Genomic DNA, 14,560 nt, shown 5'->3' on the forward strand with positions numbered 1-14,560 from the left:
CAATGTGCAGATATATCAAATAATACATTTTTACATTGTAGTCAGCACACACCTGCAACAATTTTAAGCAGTTTTAGTAGGCTTTCCCTGACATGTGTTTTTTTTTTTTTTTTTTTTAAGCAGAAGCCTAAGGGTGTTTATAATTCCATCTACCTTGACTAGGGACCCAGTTCCAGTTGAAGAAAAACAACCCACCACGCAAGTTTAACAATTTTGTTATATTTGTCTTAAACATATTCTACTTTTTTGGAATAATGGCTAGAAAGTAATAATAATAATACATTATTATTATTATTATTATTATTATTATTATTATTATTATTATTATTATTATTTGATGAACTTAACTGCGTGAGCACGTGTCTTCCGCAGGCGCTAATCAGCGCTCGATCGACCGATCGGATCAGAGAACAATCCATCGCCGCATGGTGACGTCACGCCGTTGATCGGTAACACTGGCTGGGCGGTTGGTGGGCGGGCGGCAGATTTCCGCGCGGACGCCACCAGAGGTTGAAGTGCATATATCATTATTCATGATTCCGAGCCGTGCACGCTCTGGTTGAAACGTTTAACATCTAACATAAGGTGCAAGGTGCGGATTTCTACGATCGTTTTGGAAATGTAGCCGCTGTCACGGATGTGGAGGATGAAAAGTAGGATGGATGCCTAAGTGGACGGAGCGTGCCAGGTGTGGCCTGCTTCCAACAGCAACATCTGGCCGGTGAGTCGCACCGACAGCCGCTTTGCCTGGCAGACCGTTCGGCGTGTGCGCGTGCAAAAGAAAAGGGGGTTGACCGGGGAAGGGAGGAGGTATGCGGGGAGCTGCCTGCTTTGCTCGCGTTGGGTCCGGCGAGTCGGTTGACGACCTCGTCCTTGCTTCGCCGGAGGACGGTTTGCGAAACAAAATGCCCTCTGTGCAGTGTGCATGCACTACTGCACATGTAGTCATTGCTTACTGTGGAGATGTCATGTTTTTAATTCTATTGACATGCATAGCTCCGGGAAAAAAAAAAAAAAAGAGACCACGGTTAGATTGCACATTTACGAATTGTAAGGGGACTTCGTTACGTGTCACAAATAGACATAAAAGAAAAAAGACAAACATTTTATTTTATTTTTTGCAGCTCAATGGAGCTTTGCATTAGCTGATAATTCTGCAGTGATTTTTTTAATTCTAACACCCCCGCCCCCCTCCCCCCCAGAGCTGTATATGCTCACATGTGTTATTGATAGTCTAAACCTGCACGGATTCGGAATTTAAGGTTCTTCCGTCAGTCACCACATTTTTTTCCCGAAGCAATCCAAATGAACCCCAGCGGGATTATGACAGTCGCTAAACCACAAAATGGTCTCTACCTTGTGTAAATACAAATACGTGACAATCCACACGTTTTGTTTTTGCGGTCTCATAGACGCCGCCTCAGCAGCAGCCCACCTCTGGACTCTGAAGCCGCCAGGTATCAGAGATGGAAGAAGTGGACTCGCAAGGAGAGGGGCCAATGGCACTGAGAGAGGGATCGAGTGGCCGCGGCATACCGACGGAGACCGGCGGCGCTTCCAAGACCACCACCACCACCAACCTGCTGGCTTCTGTTAAAGAACAGGTGGGATGGCACCACACGTCTGCTGTGCTTGTGTACACACATCCACACAACCTTCCCGCCAGCCTGATTGTTTTCATCGCACTGAAGGAGTTGCACCTCTCCGGGGAGTCCATTCAAATTCGCACTGCCTATACACAAATGTAATAATATTTCAAGCTGATTGGGCAATATGGCAACTTGTGCAGTCTATCAAAGTTGAGTCTTGACCAATCACAGCAAAAGAAATCAGGAAGTTAGAAAAGCACAAAGCAGTCTTTTGAGGTAGGAGGCAGTCGGGCCGGTCAGGGAGTTGAGTGAATACCGTGATGTCGCCATCATTCTCTCACAAGTCGATATTGCACTCTGCTTGGATAAACTAAAGCCAGTAATCTTTGTTGTGGGGAAAAAAAAATGAACCGCAGTGTTAGCATCAGCAAGTGGAGTAGGCCAGATCTGGAAAGATCAATGCATGGTCACGGTGTAAAGATGCATGGTGCTCCAAAAAATAGTGCACGCTCAGCAAATGCTCCGAAGGGGTCGCGTCAGCGTACAGACCCTTGACCTTGCTTGAACTAAGCCGGATGATCGGGTCAGTCGGACGTGGCACAGCAAATGACAGCTTGCTGCTGACTCAAGGTCACCAGACCTCATCAGACTGTTGAGTTCATCGAGGTTACTTAGTTTGACAATTAGCATGGATTTTTTGTCTTTACTCATCAGCTCTTCATGAGAACGATATTTGTCCGAAATCTCGCTTATTTGCCAGCATTAGGAGCTGACGTGCACTAGTAGCTACTAGCTAGCAGAAGCTTGTTGCTAGCTAGCCATCCAACTATTGTGTCAGCAGTTAATTAGCAGTTTTGCTATTCAATGTGTTTTGATGTGGTGCTAAATTTAATTTTTTTAATGCAAAACGGCTTCTTTCAAGCCTTGAGAACAGAAGGGAGGATTAAAATTGAGCAGTAAGCATTGTCCGTGATATAAGAATGTTGAGTCATGTGACTTCAGTTCCCCAACCGTGGACCTGGCATTTCCACTTACTGACTCAAAGCAACTCTCAAAATGCCTTTTGACAATATTCAGAGGCATCCCATTAAAAGGTGGGCGTTTGGAAATCAAAAGAGCTTGAGTGGGTCATGTTGTGGGTGGACAGAACGGATGCAAAAAGCCGGATGTGTTGCATATTTCTCCATCCATCACGATGAAGGTGGGCGCCGCAGCTGCTTTTCTTCTTGTGCTGGATTTTTATGATGAACACGAGGAGGCAAACCGTACAAATCATGGCCGAGCTCGTAGGCTTGAAAAGCAAGCGTGGCCTCGAGAGTAAAGTCTCTTCTTCTTTTATGAAGAACAGAATATTCTAGACAAGGGAAAATTCAATGTGGTGAGCAAACATTTAAGAAAAAAGATCAAGGCAGTGAAAGTATTTGACTTCTAAAGTTAATCACAAAAGCACAATGCATTTTGCTGTCTATTATATTCAATAATGGTTTTGATACCAGAGCACAAAAAATGAAAAATGCACACAAAAAATTCTTCCCCTTATCAATTAAAAAAAAAAACTTACTTTTTTTAATAATAATTACTTATTAATTTTTTATAATAATTACATAATTACATTATACGTCACGATGACTTTTATGCTACCAAAACAATATCTTCCCAAAGCTTTGCTATACATTGGGACCTGATTAGCAAAAAGTACTTCATTATAATAACCAACCAGGTTAGTCTAGCCCACTGTTAAATAAATAATAAATAGGTGTCTCATTACTTTTGTCCCTATAGTGTTCTTTGTATATAACAGACAATCTCCCAAATTTTATTTCCATTAGAGTTGTGATCGAACATATCAGTTGATTTTTATTAGCAAATAAGTCCATTTTGATTTAAAAAGAAATAAAAAATGCTAAGCCGTGAGCATCTCCATGCAACCTATAGGGACGAGGGCTCCGACTGCCGCACGCCATCCGACACTGTCAAGGTTGCATTTATCGCATGAGCAGCTGACCCAAATACAACAGTGCTTTTATCCTGAGATGGGATTTAAGTCTCGTTTTGGACTTTTGAATGCATGAACATCGGGCGCTTACATTATTATCACGTGAACTTCCAGATTTGAATTGTTTGCGAGTGAGTATGGCACGGAATGGGTTTCCACAGGAGCTGCAGTTTGAGCGTCTGACAAGGGAGTTGGAGGAAGAGCGTCAGATTGTAGCCAGCCAGCTGGAGAGGTGCATGCTGGGAGCCGAGTCGCCAGTGGCAGACAGCAGCAGGTCAGCACACTTTTTTTTTTTTTTTTTTTTTACAAAGTGCATCGAGTTCAGTGGAACCTCCAAGACTGCTCGGGGATGCTGGTCGACCTAAAATTTGTTGAAATTTCAAATCAGTCTCATTCTTGTGACTTTCAACTCTGGGTTTTAGTGTAACTTTATCGACCATGGTTGACCTCCACCTCGTGCTTTTGACCTTGGAGGTTTTCATATCTCGAAGCAAACAATTATATTTGTTTGGTTAACCGATTAACAATTTGAAACGGTTTTCTGTCTTCTTGCTCAAGCTCGTCGGAGAAATCGTTTGCCTGGAGATCTCCGGGTATGAGTTTTTTTTTTCTGTGTCACAGATTTATCATAGGATTTCTCCTAAAATATATAATCCCCTATGCTCTGTATTTTAAAATATTTGTGTTGATATATTATTAAAATAAATAAATATAAATAAATAAATACACTTTTCAAATTCTGTCACATTTACAGTTTGAGATGCAATTCTGTCCTGCTTTTGCAGGGGGCGACGCGCAGGGCATAGCGGCATCTGCATGTCAAGGTCGTGGAATGGAGGCGGAGGACGGACTCTACCCGCCCGAAGCGGACCGTGCATCCCTGCATGACAGTGAGGGTCTGTCGTTTGTGCACACACACTGACACTAGCCCTGAAATAAGAACCGTAAATGCAACACGATCCCGTCGGTGTGTTATGTCACCACCACCACCACCACCAAACACGGGAAAATAGCCTCAACAGATCGGGCTGCATTGTAGGTGCACGACCATCATGGAATATCCGCTATGTTGCCACTTTGATTGAGTGCTAAAATAAAAATTCAGAAGGATTTACAAAATTTGGGAAATGCATAAATTCATGTGCATGGAGGCAACAAACTAGGCCCTCTTAGATTTTTTTTTTGCCTAAGAACTTTCCTTTCCTTCCCAAGTGGGCAAGATGCTTCAAAAAGTATTTATGTATTTATTTATTTATTTTCCTTAATTTAATTTTAATCATTAATTTTATTAATTTTCCTTGATGTCAGCAATACTCACAGTTGCCTGAAAAGCGCCGTCAAATATTTTCTACATTTTCAAAGTTTGGATAAAAAAATAAAAATAAAAAAAAGCAACGTTTCACCTTGATTCAACGACATTTGCCATAAAAATTAAGTAGAGCTGGCCTAAAGGTCAGTAAACTTGACTTGTAGAGGAGACGGTCCATTATTATTAAGTATCTGAGGCTGAACAATAAAATCAGGATGCAAAGAGATGAGCCGAATCTGGCGGGAGAACAGCGACAGTTCTTTAAGGACTCAGGCAAAACAGCCGCAAGAGTCACGTCTGGTGTTTGAAGACCTCCGGGTGTACATTTTAGGAGAGCCTTTGAACAGGCGACAAAAAGCGATCAAACAGATTTTTCAATTCTTTCATCCCATTGCGCAACATGGGAGCCTCGCAAGTGGAGAAGTAATCATGCAAGATCCAAGGAAAGCTTTGATAGCACATTTGCTCTCCTTTTACTCCTTCTTCCTTCGTCTGAAAATACCCCCCCCCCGCTTACGCCTCCTTTTGCTTGAGTAGAAACTAGGCCAGCCATGAAGTCAACAATGTACAAGCATCAAGGCTCGATGTTTTTCTATTCCCATGTCGTCTTAAAGCGAATGAGATAAAACGCCAGCGTCTTGTTGACTGCTTCCGTCTGGTTTGTGTTATGTTTCTCGGTGTGGTCGCAGGCTCGGGGGGCCACTCGGCTCACGTGACGTCATATTCAGACAGCGGCTATCAGGACAGCAGCGTCAGTTACTACAGCAACCAGAACGTGGTGCGTTCCGAGCCTCGTGCTTCCCTCTCCAGAAGTCCGAGAGCTGAGGGTCAAGCGTCCGGGCAGGTAAGTTGGGGAAGACCCTTACCTACTTGATATATTTGGACATAAAAACAGACATACAGTGTTTTGAGATGGAAATTTTATTTATTTCATGACCAACCTTGTATCTCAAATCATATTGTCCCATTGAAATGAATGGAGATGTAATTAATTCGTTCCGGGGCCAACAAGAAAAATGTACTCCTTGGTTGAAAAAAAAAAAAGCAGTGATTTGGGCACAAATGATCAGCCCAAAGGGTTAACGTCCTGTTTTATCTCTTCCTCAAATCCTCAATCTCAAATCATATTGTCCCATTGAAATGAATGGAGATGTAATTAATTCGTTCCAGCGCCAACAAGAAAAAATTACTCCTTGGTAAAATAAAAAAGAGCAAAGTGAGTTGGGCACAAATGACTAGCATGGAACCCAATGCGTCAACGTCCTGTTTGATCTCTTCCTCCTCTCAGCCATCTGGCCGGATGCTGCGTAGGATGTCGTCCCTCCCTTCCAGGAGCCAGTCTCCCGGCTGCGCCACGGCCGGCACCGTTTCACCCTCTCGCATATCATTGCGAACATCTCAAGGCAGCACCTATGACTCACCCATCCTCTCCGAACCCAAACCGCTGGCGACGGTCTTCCCCGGCACTAGCGTGCCACCCTCCTGCCCGTCGCCCTCCTCCCCAGGCGACGGCAGGGGAGCGGGCGGCGCTGCCGGCCGTCTGGGTTCCACGCTGTCCCTCATCGAGGGGCGGGTTTTGCTGGGGTCACCCCTGCGCTCCGGGATGACGGCCGTACCGCAGCATTACGGCTCCACGCTGCCCAGACAGAGTCAGTCCTTAGCCTACGGCGCTGACCCGTATGGCCTGTACCAGAGGAGCGCCCTTCCCCGCCCTGACAGCCTCATAGGTCAGTCACCTTTGAAAAACATCTATAAACTATTTCACCGCACCTGGATGGTTTTGAATTTAAATACAATCGGGTCGTGCCGGAGTTATTGCACAACGACACCCATTTACTCTTTGGTCACATGACTAAGCCTCTCCCACTGACCCACATAGCCAGGTCGCTACCACAAAGCCATCAGATGATTATCATCTGGCCGCAGCCAGAGGCTTTAGACTGCCGTCAGCATCTGCTTTAAACTTGATTTCCAACGGCGCCGTTCTTTCTTCCTTTTCACACTCGGTTCTCGGTTACGAGCGAACGCGCCCAAGATCGCTTTGTACGCATTTGATGTGCTCCATCGAGCATGCTAGGAGAGTAGAAAGATGCACACGAGTGAACTACAATGAAATTCCTTCCCATCCTCCAGCTGAGTGCTTTTCTACTAAGTAGCCCAACACATCGCTCAAGTCCGTATTCACGGTTATCTGTGACATGCAGCATAATCCCAGATTACAGATAGAAGATGAGCAATAGGCAGGTGCACACACGGCATTTGCTTTCATTTTTTGTGTCAGATTGAAATCATTTATGTGTCTCATGAAATTCCTTTTTTATGTATTTAAAAAAAAAAATAATCCGCAGGCCTCCACAGCTCCTACGCCGCTGGTCAGTCAGGCCAGATTGACCCGGAGTTGAGGGCAGCGTTGTCTCCAGATTCCCACATGACAGCAGTTTTTGATGAGCGCACCTTCCACAGCCCCTTGTTTCACAGCCCCTCCCAAGAACTGCAGGGCTCCCTCTACGGGACAGGTGCAGGTACTGCGATCCCAAACATTAAAATGCTGCTTTATCTTTTTTTTTTTTTTTTAAATCATCATTTTTGATCATTTTTGTGGCATCATCTGATTGAACTGATTTGTTCAAATTTTCATCTTTTTTTTATCATCATTTTTTAGGCATCTTCATATCCTTTGTGGGAGGAGCTATAATAGATGAAATTTTTTTTTGCTCCTGTAAAGCGTTATAAGAATAAGTCACTGTCCCAAAAAACAGAATTTAATTAGACATGCTTTGTTTTAAGCCTGGATTTTTTATTTTTTTTTGCCCCTCCTCAGGTGTCGGGACCTTGCGGCGGACCACAAGCCATTGCAGCACTCTGCCATACCAAAGAAGCAGCTACGGACTAAACAATGCGGCTGTGTACCTCGACTCCTTTGGGGTCCCCGGCGAGCCCGTCTACTCGCATCAGCACTCGGAGCTGGTGGAGCGGATGGTCACCCGCACGCCATCCATTGAGAGCATCCACAAAGACCCCAGGTGCACAAAAATGTTGCGTAGTACTGGTGACATAACCAAGGATGATAAATTCCATTTGTTCCGAGTACGATCACGGAATAAATTAAACTCATTAGTCACGGTCGTGCCGGATTAATGAAGACTTCATTTAACGGGTGCACAACGGAGATAAAGCGGAACTCCATTAACCCCTTTTGCTCTTTTGGCCCGCCAAGGGAGTTTGCGTGGCGTGACCCCGAGCTGCCGGAGGTCATCCACATGCTGCAGCATCATTTCCCGTCCGTGCAGGCCAATGCGGCCGCTTATCTGCAGCACCTGTGCTTTGGAGACAACAGGGTCAAAGTTGAGGTGAGTGGCGAGGGCCACGTCTCATTGCATTTTTTCTTTGTTCCACCGTAAGAAGCTCACGGGAAAAAGTTAGATTCGTCTTTAAAATGTGCGGATGGAATGTCACGTGCATGGCGACGTGCTCGTCTGTCTTTCTAAAAGTACACGCTGGCATCCCAACTGAGCCAAAGCGCCATCTGCTCCAACCGAAAAGTAGAAAACACTTCTAAGCTCTGATAGTCTTCTCTTTAATCTCATTCCCGCGCAATAAATGACTGCGGCACAATAGTTTCGTGCGACGCAAGGACATTGCGCTTACTTTGGTTTGCCGTTTTGTCGCGCCAACGTATTTTCAGACGCCATTGAACACACAACCACTGAATATTGCATCTTTATTGGTCAGCCACCAACATTTTGATAAAGCTATAAATTAAATAAATAAAAAAATAGAAAAAACATAAGAAAACATAAGAAAATAATAAAAAGGAAATGAAATTGAATTAAATATAATAAAAATATAATAAAATAATAAAAACAAAATAACAAAAATAAAATAAAATAAAAAATATAAAATGAAATAGAATTAAAATATAATACAAATATAATAAAAAATACTAAAAAGGAAATGAAATTTTAATTGAATTAATATAATAAAAATATAATTAAAAATAAAAAAAAAAGTTCCACGTGTTAAATGAGCTGACTGCTTTCAAACTTGTCCTAACATTTGGCGCCGTCATGACAAAGTGCGACAATTCCATCTTCACTCTGAGAAATGCATTTTAAGAATTCTGATGCCTGCCATCTTGACCACTCCTTGGTCTCTGCGCAGGTGTGTCACCTCGGCGGCATCCAGCACTTGGTGGATCTGCTCGACAACAAGGCAGCTGAAGTGCAAAAGAGCGCCTGTGGGGCTTTGAGGAACCTGGTGTACGGGAAAGCCACAGACAACAACAAGGTGGCACTGAGGAACTGCGGGGGCGTGCCTGCACTCTTGCGCCTCCTCAGGAAAACAACAGACAATGAAGTTCGGGAGCTGGTGACCGGTACGTCATTACTTTCACGACAACTCGAAAAGTGACTTTTTAGATGTAGGAACTTTCCTCAGTCAATGATGCTAATCAGCTAGTAGATACCGACTGACCTTTGAGGCAGCATCTATTTGCAAAAGTTGTACCTTGAACCTTTGGCTCAATTTAACTTGGTTATACTCACATGGAGGAAGTCTCGTAAAATTGTATTTTGGGATTCTTTGGCTGTCTGTGCTGTTCAAATATTACCCGACGGATCTTCTGAAGTGTGAATTTACACACCAACGTTCACGCTATTTCTACTCAGTGAAAAATGTAGCTCTTGGGAGGTTATTAATCCAGATGGCAATCCCATTTCTCAATCCAGATTCTAATAATCACAATAATTTGATTTTCCGTAAATACCTTGTTAAAAAAAATTCACATTTTGAGAAGACAACTCTGAATGAGTCAGTAGAAGTCCAATGTCCGGGCTGGCAGTGGATCATTTTGGCTGCTTTTTGGGTGGCCTGCTGTGTTTTGACTGAGTGCATAATCGGGATCGATGCAAGATGATATGCTCTTAACAAAAGGATGCAAGTGACAGCGACATACTTTTTCATACCAGGAGACACCAGATGGCTCTGGCTGTCCAAGTTGATTCTCGGTGCTATTTAAAAACGCAGAAAAAAAAATTCATCAGCATGTTTTTAGATCGTGTAAAAAGTCACCTATGACCACAACTTGATCAGAGCCAAACTGCAATTTCTAATCCCAGCGTATGCCTTTCTGTACGTTCTTGGTTGGAAAACATCATTGCCAGCCACGGAAAAGTTTGTCCAATTTTTGCAACGTGGTGGATGTGCAAAGTGCCTTGACGTGACTTTGTGTTGTTGGCGCTCGATGAAGAAAACCGATTTGTCCTTTCCAGGGGTCTTGTGGAACCTGTCGTCCTGCGACGCGGTGAAGATGACCATCATTCGCGACGCTCTGACCACATTGACCAACACGGTGGTCATCCCCCACTCAGGCTGGAGTAGCCTGTCACATCGTGATCAACACAAGATCAAGTTCCAATCCTCCCTACTGCTGCGAAACACCACCGGCTGTCTGAGGTGAGACACACACACACACCCGTCTACTGGTCCAAATGCAAGGCTTCATTGCAGTCCAAGAACAAGGTGAAAGGGTTGTAAGATCCTCCTGCACTGCCTGAGGATTAAATGTTGCAAGCACATAAATCTAAGACGTAAGCTAAGTGGTGTCTCGATGCTGATGCACGGAGGGAGCCGTGCACTGCAGCACTACTCTTTCAACTTGATGTTTGCCATGGCTGAACGTTTCCATTGGAGGACACACTCCTCTTCTTTTATTGTATCCAGGCAGTTTGGAAGCCCCCATGCGGAGAGAGTTGCTCATTGCATCTCTCAGCGTGATTAAAAAGAAAAAAAAATAGCCCTGGAGGTTCAGATGATGGAGCTATAAAAGGCAAATAAATAAATAAATAAATACAGTCATAATTAAATAAAAAATGTGTTCAAACACTGTGCTACATAATAATTATTATTATTATTATTATTATTATTATTTAAATGACACTACATATGTTAAAAACTACAACTTAAGGATAAAGTTAGTGGAGCTGCTGTAACAGGCTGTCATTAGTGATGGGAAAATGAGGCTTTAAATGTGCTTCATGAACCAGTTGTTGTATTTCTTGACTCCACTAGATGGTGCTGTTTAAGAAATGGCAAGTCTGTACTTTCAGCGCCACCTAAATGAGTCAAAAAATGCAACTGGTTCATGAAGCAAATTTGAAGCTTCACTTTCATGACAGCTGTCAGCGCCTCTGACATCTTTTCAAATTGTGTGCACGTCAGGAACTTGAGCTCGGCAGGGGAGGAGGCGAGGGGTCAGCTGCGCTGCTGTGAGGGTTTGATAGACTCTCTGCTTCACATCCTGAAAGCCTGTGTCAATACCTCTGACTTTGACAGCAAGGTGACTCAAACACACACACACACACTATGCTGGAACTGGTTCTAACAGTTCTTGTTCTAATAATAACGCTCCTCAGATTGTGGAGAACAGCGTGTGCACACTAAGGAACCTCTCCTACCGGCTGGAGGTGGAGATGCCATCCTCTCGTCTCCTCGGCAACCAGGAGCTGGACACCCTCTTGGGGTTCTCCACCACGGCCAAGGAGTTAGACTACATCTGCTGGGGGAAGAGGAGGCGTGGTAGGAAGAGGACAGACTGGCCGGATGAAAAAGTAAACTATCAAAATGGCTGAGTTTGAAAAAAAGAGGTTGTCCTAAGCCATTATCTTCTTGTGCATGTGTTTTGAGCAGTGGGACGGCACGGGGCCCATTCCGGGCTTTTCTCCGTCTCTAAGGGGCGCCGAGCTGCTGTGGCATCCATCGGTGGTCAAAGCGTACCTCAACTTGCTGGCCGAGAGCTCAAACGCCGCCACGCTGGAGGGGGCCGCCGGCTCGCTGCAAAATCTCTCCGCGGGAAACTGGAAGGTCTCATCTTACTATTAGATGCAAATTGATCATCTTGACTTCGTTCAAATTCTAGAGTTAGAGTTGTAAAGTGGAACAAGAAATGGCAAGTCATCTGCTTGGTCCGGTCGCGTATGTCCAGTTCTCGGCCTACATCCGAGCGGCCGTGCGCAAGGAGAAAGGTTTGCCAATCCTAGTGGAGCTCCTGAGGATGGACAACGACCGAGTGGTCTGCTCCGTCGCCACCGCCCTCCGCAACATGGCCCTGGACGCACGCAACAAGGAGCTCACGGGTAACACAATTATTATTCTTCATTCTTACACCGGCCGAGAACTCACCACGGTCTTGCTCGCGTCGTCCCAATGTCAGGAAAGTACGCCATGCGAGATCTGATCAACCGGCTTCCCGGCGGAAATCCCTCGGTGTTGTCGGATGACACGGTGGCGTCCGTCTGCTGCACCCTGCACGAGGTCACCAGCCACAACATGGAGAACGCCAAAGCTCTGGCTGACAGCGGAGGCATCGAGAAGCTGGTGGACATCAGCAAAGGACGAGGCAAAGGGTACGCGATACGGCACGGGATCTTCTCGCAAAGTCCCAAAATATACTTTAAAAAAAAATGTTGTGTGTGTGTTATCACGGGGCAGGTACTCAATGAAGGTCATGAAGGCAGCTGCTCAAGTGTTGAACACGCTGTGGCAGTACCGAGAGCTGAGGAGTCTCTACAAACAGGTCAGGAACTCCAAGCTGCAAAAATATTGGACCTGCATTTGTTGAAACGGAAAACGTGTTTGCAGGACGGCTGGAACTACACTCACTTTATCACACCGGTTTCCACTTTGGAGCGAGACCGCTACCGCTCGCAGCCGACGCTCCCCACCAGCCCCATGCACATGTCCCCCGTCATCCAATCCGGTGCGAGAAGAGAGAATGGCCGCAGTTGAGAGATAATAGCATGGTTGACTGTAATTCCACTTCTACCCAGGTGGTAGCGCCACATCCTCGCCGGCGATGCTGGGCATCAGGAGGCACAGCTCCAACTACCCGAGAGAGACGTCATCTATGCAAGTGGACTCGTACTACGGAGAGAACACTTTACGCAGGCATCACTACCCAGGTGCGTGTATCATGGCGGGAATTTAACCCTGGAATCTTTTTTTTTTTTTTTTTTAATTCATCACCTCAAATTTTTAATTTGTACATTTTTCAGGGTCTGAGAAGAAAAACACCTATTTCATTGGCACATACAGCTCCCAGTCTGGAGATGAGCTAAGAAGGGCCCAGGTAAGAAAAGAGAGGAAATGAAAAAGACGAATGGACCTGCTATTCATAAATCAAATGGCCCGAACGCTTGCTCCCCCAGCACCCGGAGCCTTTCTACGATGAACCGGACAGGAAGAACTACAACCGGCTATACCTGTCGTCCCCGCAGGATTACGGAGTGGAGCAGTATGAGGACGAGCCGGTCCAGCTGACGCCGTCCTCCCCCGACGGCTACGCCGGCCAGCCGCTCCGCTTCAAAAGCAACACCAACTATGTGGACTTCTACTCCACCACACGGAGGCCTTCAAACAGGGCCAACAAGTTCACCGGGTCGCCCGACTCCTGGGTGTAGACTATTGCCCGTCGACGGACTGCTGAGAAGGTCCGGCTCGGAAATGTCAGCAAATGTTCAACCACGTGTTCTTAGTAGTCCTTAGTCCTAAAATGTGAAACAAAATGGCAGCAGTTTGAATCTGTCTCATGCCGGTTAGCGTGAGAAGTCCAAAAATCTTCTCGAGGCTCAATGAAAGGTGCTCGGAAAACGTCTGACTTGGATCAGCTGCCCGTCGATGAGGCGAGAACTCGTCGCTTTCATGTCTGTTGGCAAAAAGTGCAGTAGTGTATCTTAAAGTATGTGGAGAAATGTCTATTTGTACAAATACAACGTTGGGACTGTCATGTTGAATTGTTGTATTCAATCTGTAGAACTTTATATGTGACCACGTGAGAAAGAGTTTTATATTATTTATCAATTGTTTCTCATTTACCTGTGACCTGGCCAAGCTAAAAAAGCTGTCTGTTCTGTTCAAAACCGCCGATGAAGATTATGTGCAATGTTACAAATGGAAATACTGTATATGAGTAATGAAAATCATGTGACAAAAAAATATGAAATAAACACTTGGAAATGATGGATTTACTTGCTTGAGTACTGACAGTACTACAGCAAAAAACATGTTCTTGATGAGAATCAATCCAAGTTTTTCCCCAATATGTTGAGAATTAAGGAAGTTATGACAAACCTGTAACCCAGGGGTGTCCAAGTCCAGTCCTCGAGGGCCTCATTCCTCCATGTTTTCCAAGTTTCCCTCGTTAAACACACCTGATTCAACTGCAGAACGTGAGGATGAACCTCGAGGACTGGACTTGGACACCCCTGCCTTACACTGAGTGCCAAAAGTCCCAATGATCGTGAGCAGCAGGGGGGGGGCCCCATTTCAACCCCTTACACTGAGTGCCAAGCAGGGAAGAAATGGGTACCATTGTTATAGTCACTGGTATGACTCGGCTGTGGGTTTGAACCCACAACCTCCCAATCTCAGGGCGGACACTCTCCTCTTCGGCCACTGAGCTGGTAAACATTTGTATCGTAGTATAACACTTATAGTCGTTTTTAAATAACGTGTATACCTATATACGCCTAAATATTGTTATCCAATATATCTACTGCAATTTCACATTAGATTGCTGGTTTGGAATTTGCTTTTAATATTATTATTTTTAATAAACATTTATGTTAAAACTTGTCTGGCGTCTTATTCCTTGTTTTTATATTCGCCAAT

General features: G+C 44.8%; 1 protein-coding gene across 7 annotated transcripts; it reads left to right on the forward strand.

The window, feature by feature from the left end:
* Positions 1 to 324: 324 nt before the first annotated feature.
* On the forward strand, positions 325 to 13,909 carry LOC125988254 (plakophilin-4). Of its 7 annotated transcripts, XM_049753196.2 has the most exons (23): positions 332 to 509; positions 586 to 721; positions 1,413 to 1,604; positions 3,747 to 3,859; positions 4,144 to 4,178; positions 4,371 to 4,481; positions 5,584 to 5,738; positions 6,183 to 6,621; positions 7,243 to 7,416; positions 7,716 to 7,917; positions 8,112 to 8,244; positions 9,056 to 9,269; positions 10,165 to 10,348; positions 11,114 to 11,231; positions 11,308 to 11,502; positions 11,579 to 11,755; positions 11,877 to 12,027; positions 12,105 to 12,297; positions 12,383 to 12,467; positions 12,533 to 12,650; positions 12,721 to 12,852; positions 12,946 to 13,019; positions 13,099 to 13,909. In XM_049753196.2, exons 3-23 carry the CDS (start codon positions 1,467 to 1,469, stop codon positions 13,348 to 13,350), a joined length of 3,393 nt encoding a protein of 1,130 aa, XP_049609153.1. In that variant the 5' UTR covers positions 332 to 509; positions 586 to 721; positions 1,413 to 1,466; the 3' UTR covers positions 13,351 to 13,909. The 7 variants fall into 7 exon arrangements, with proteins under 7 accessions (XP_049609158.1, XP_049609156.1, XP_049609155.1 ...); XM_049753201.2 differs by having other exon boundaries at positions 325 to 721; positions 13,168 to 13,909; XM_049753199.2 differs by having other exon boundaries at positions 328 to 721; positions 7,243 to 7,410.
* The last annotated feature ends 651 nt before the right edge of the window (positions 13,910 to 14,560 follow it).

Source organism: Syngnathus scovelli, chromosome 2 (genome assembly GCF_024217435.2).
Source record: "Syngnathus scovelli strain Florida chromosome 2, RoL_Ssco_1.2, whole genome shotgun sequence".
NCBI lineage: Eukaryota > Metazoa > Chordata > Actinopteri > Syngnathiformes > Syngnathidae > Syngnathus > Syngnathus scovelli.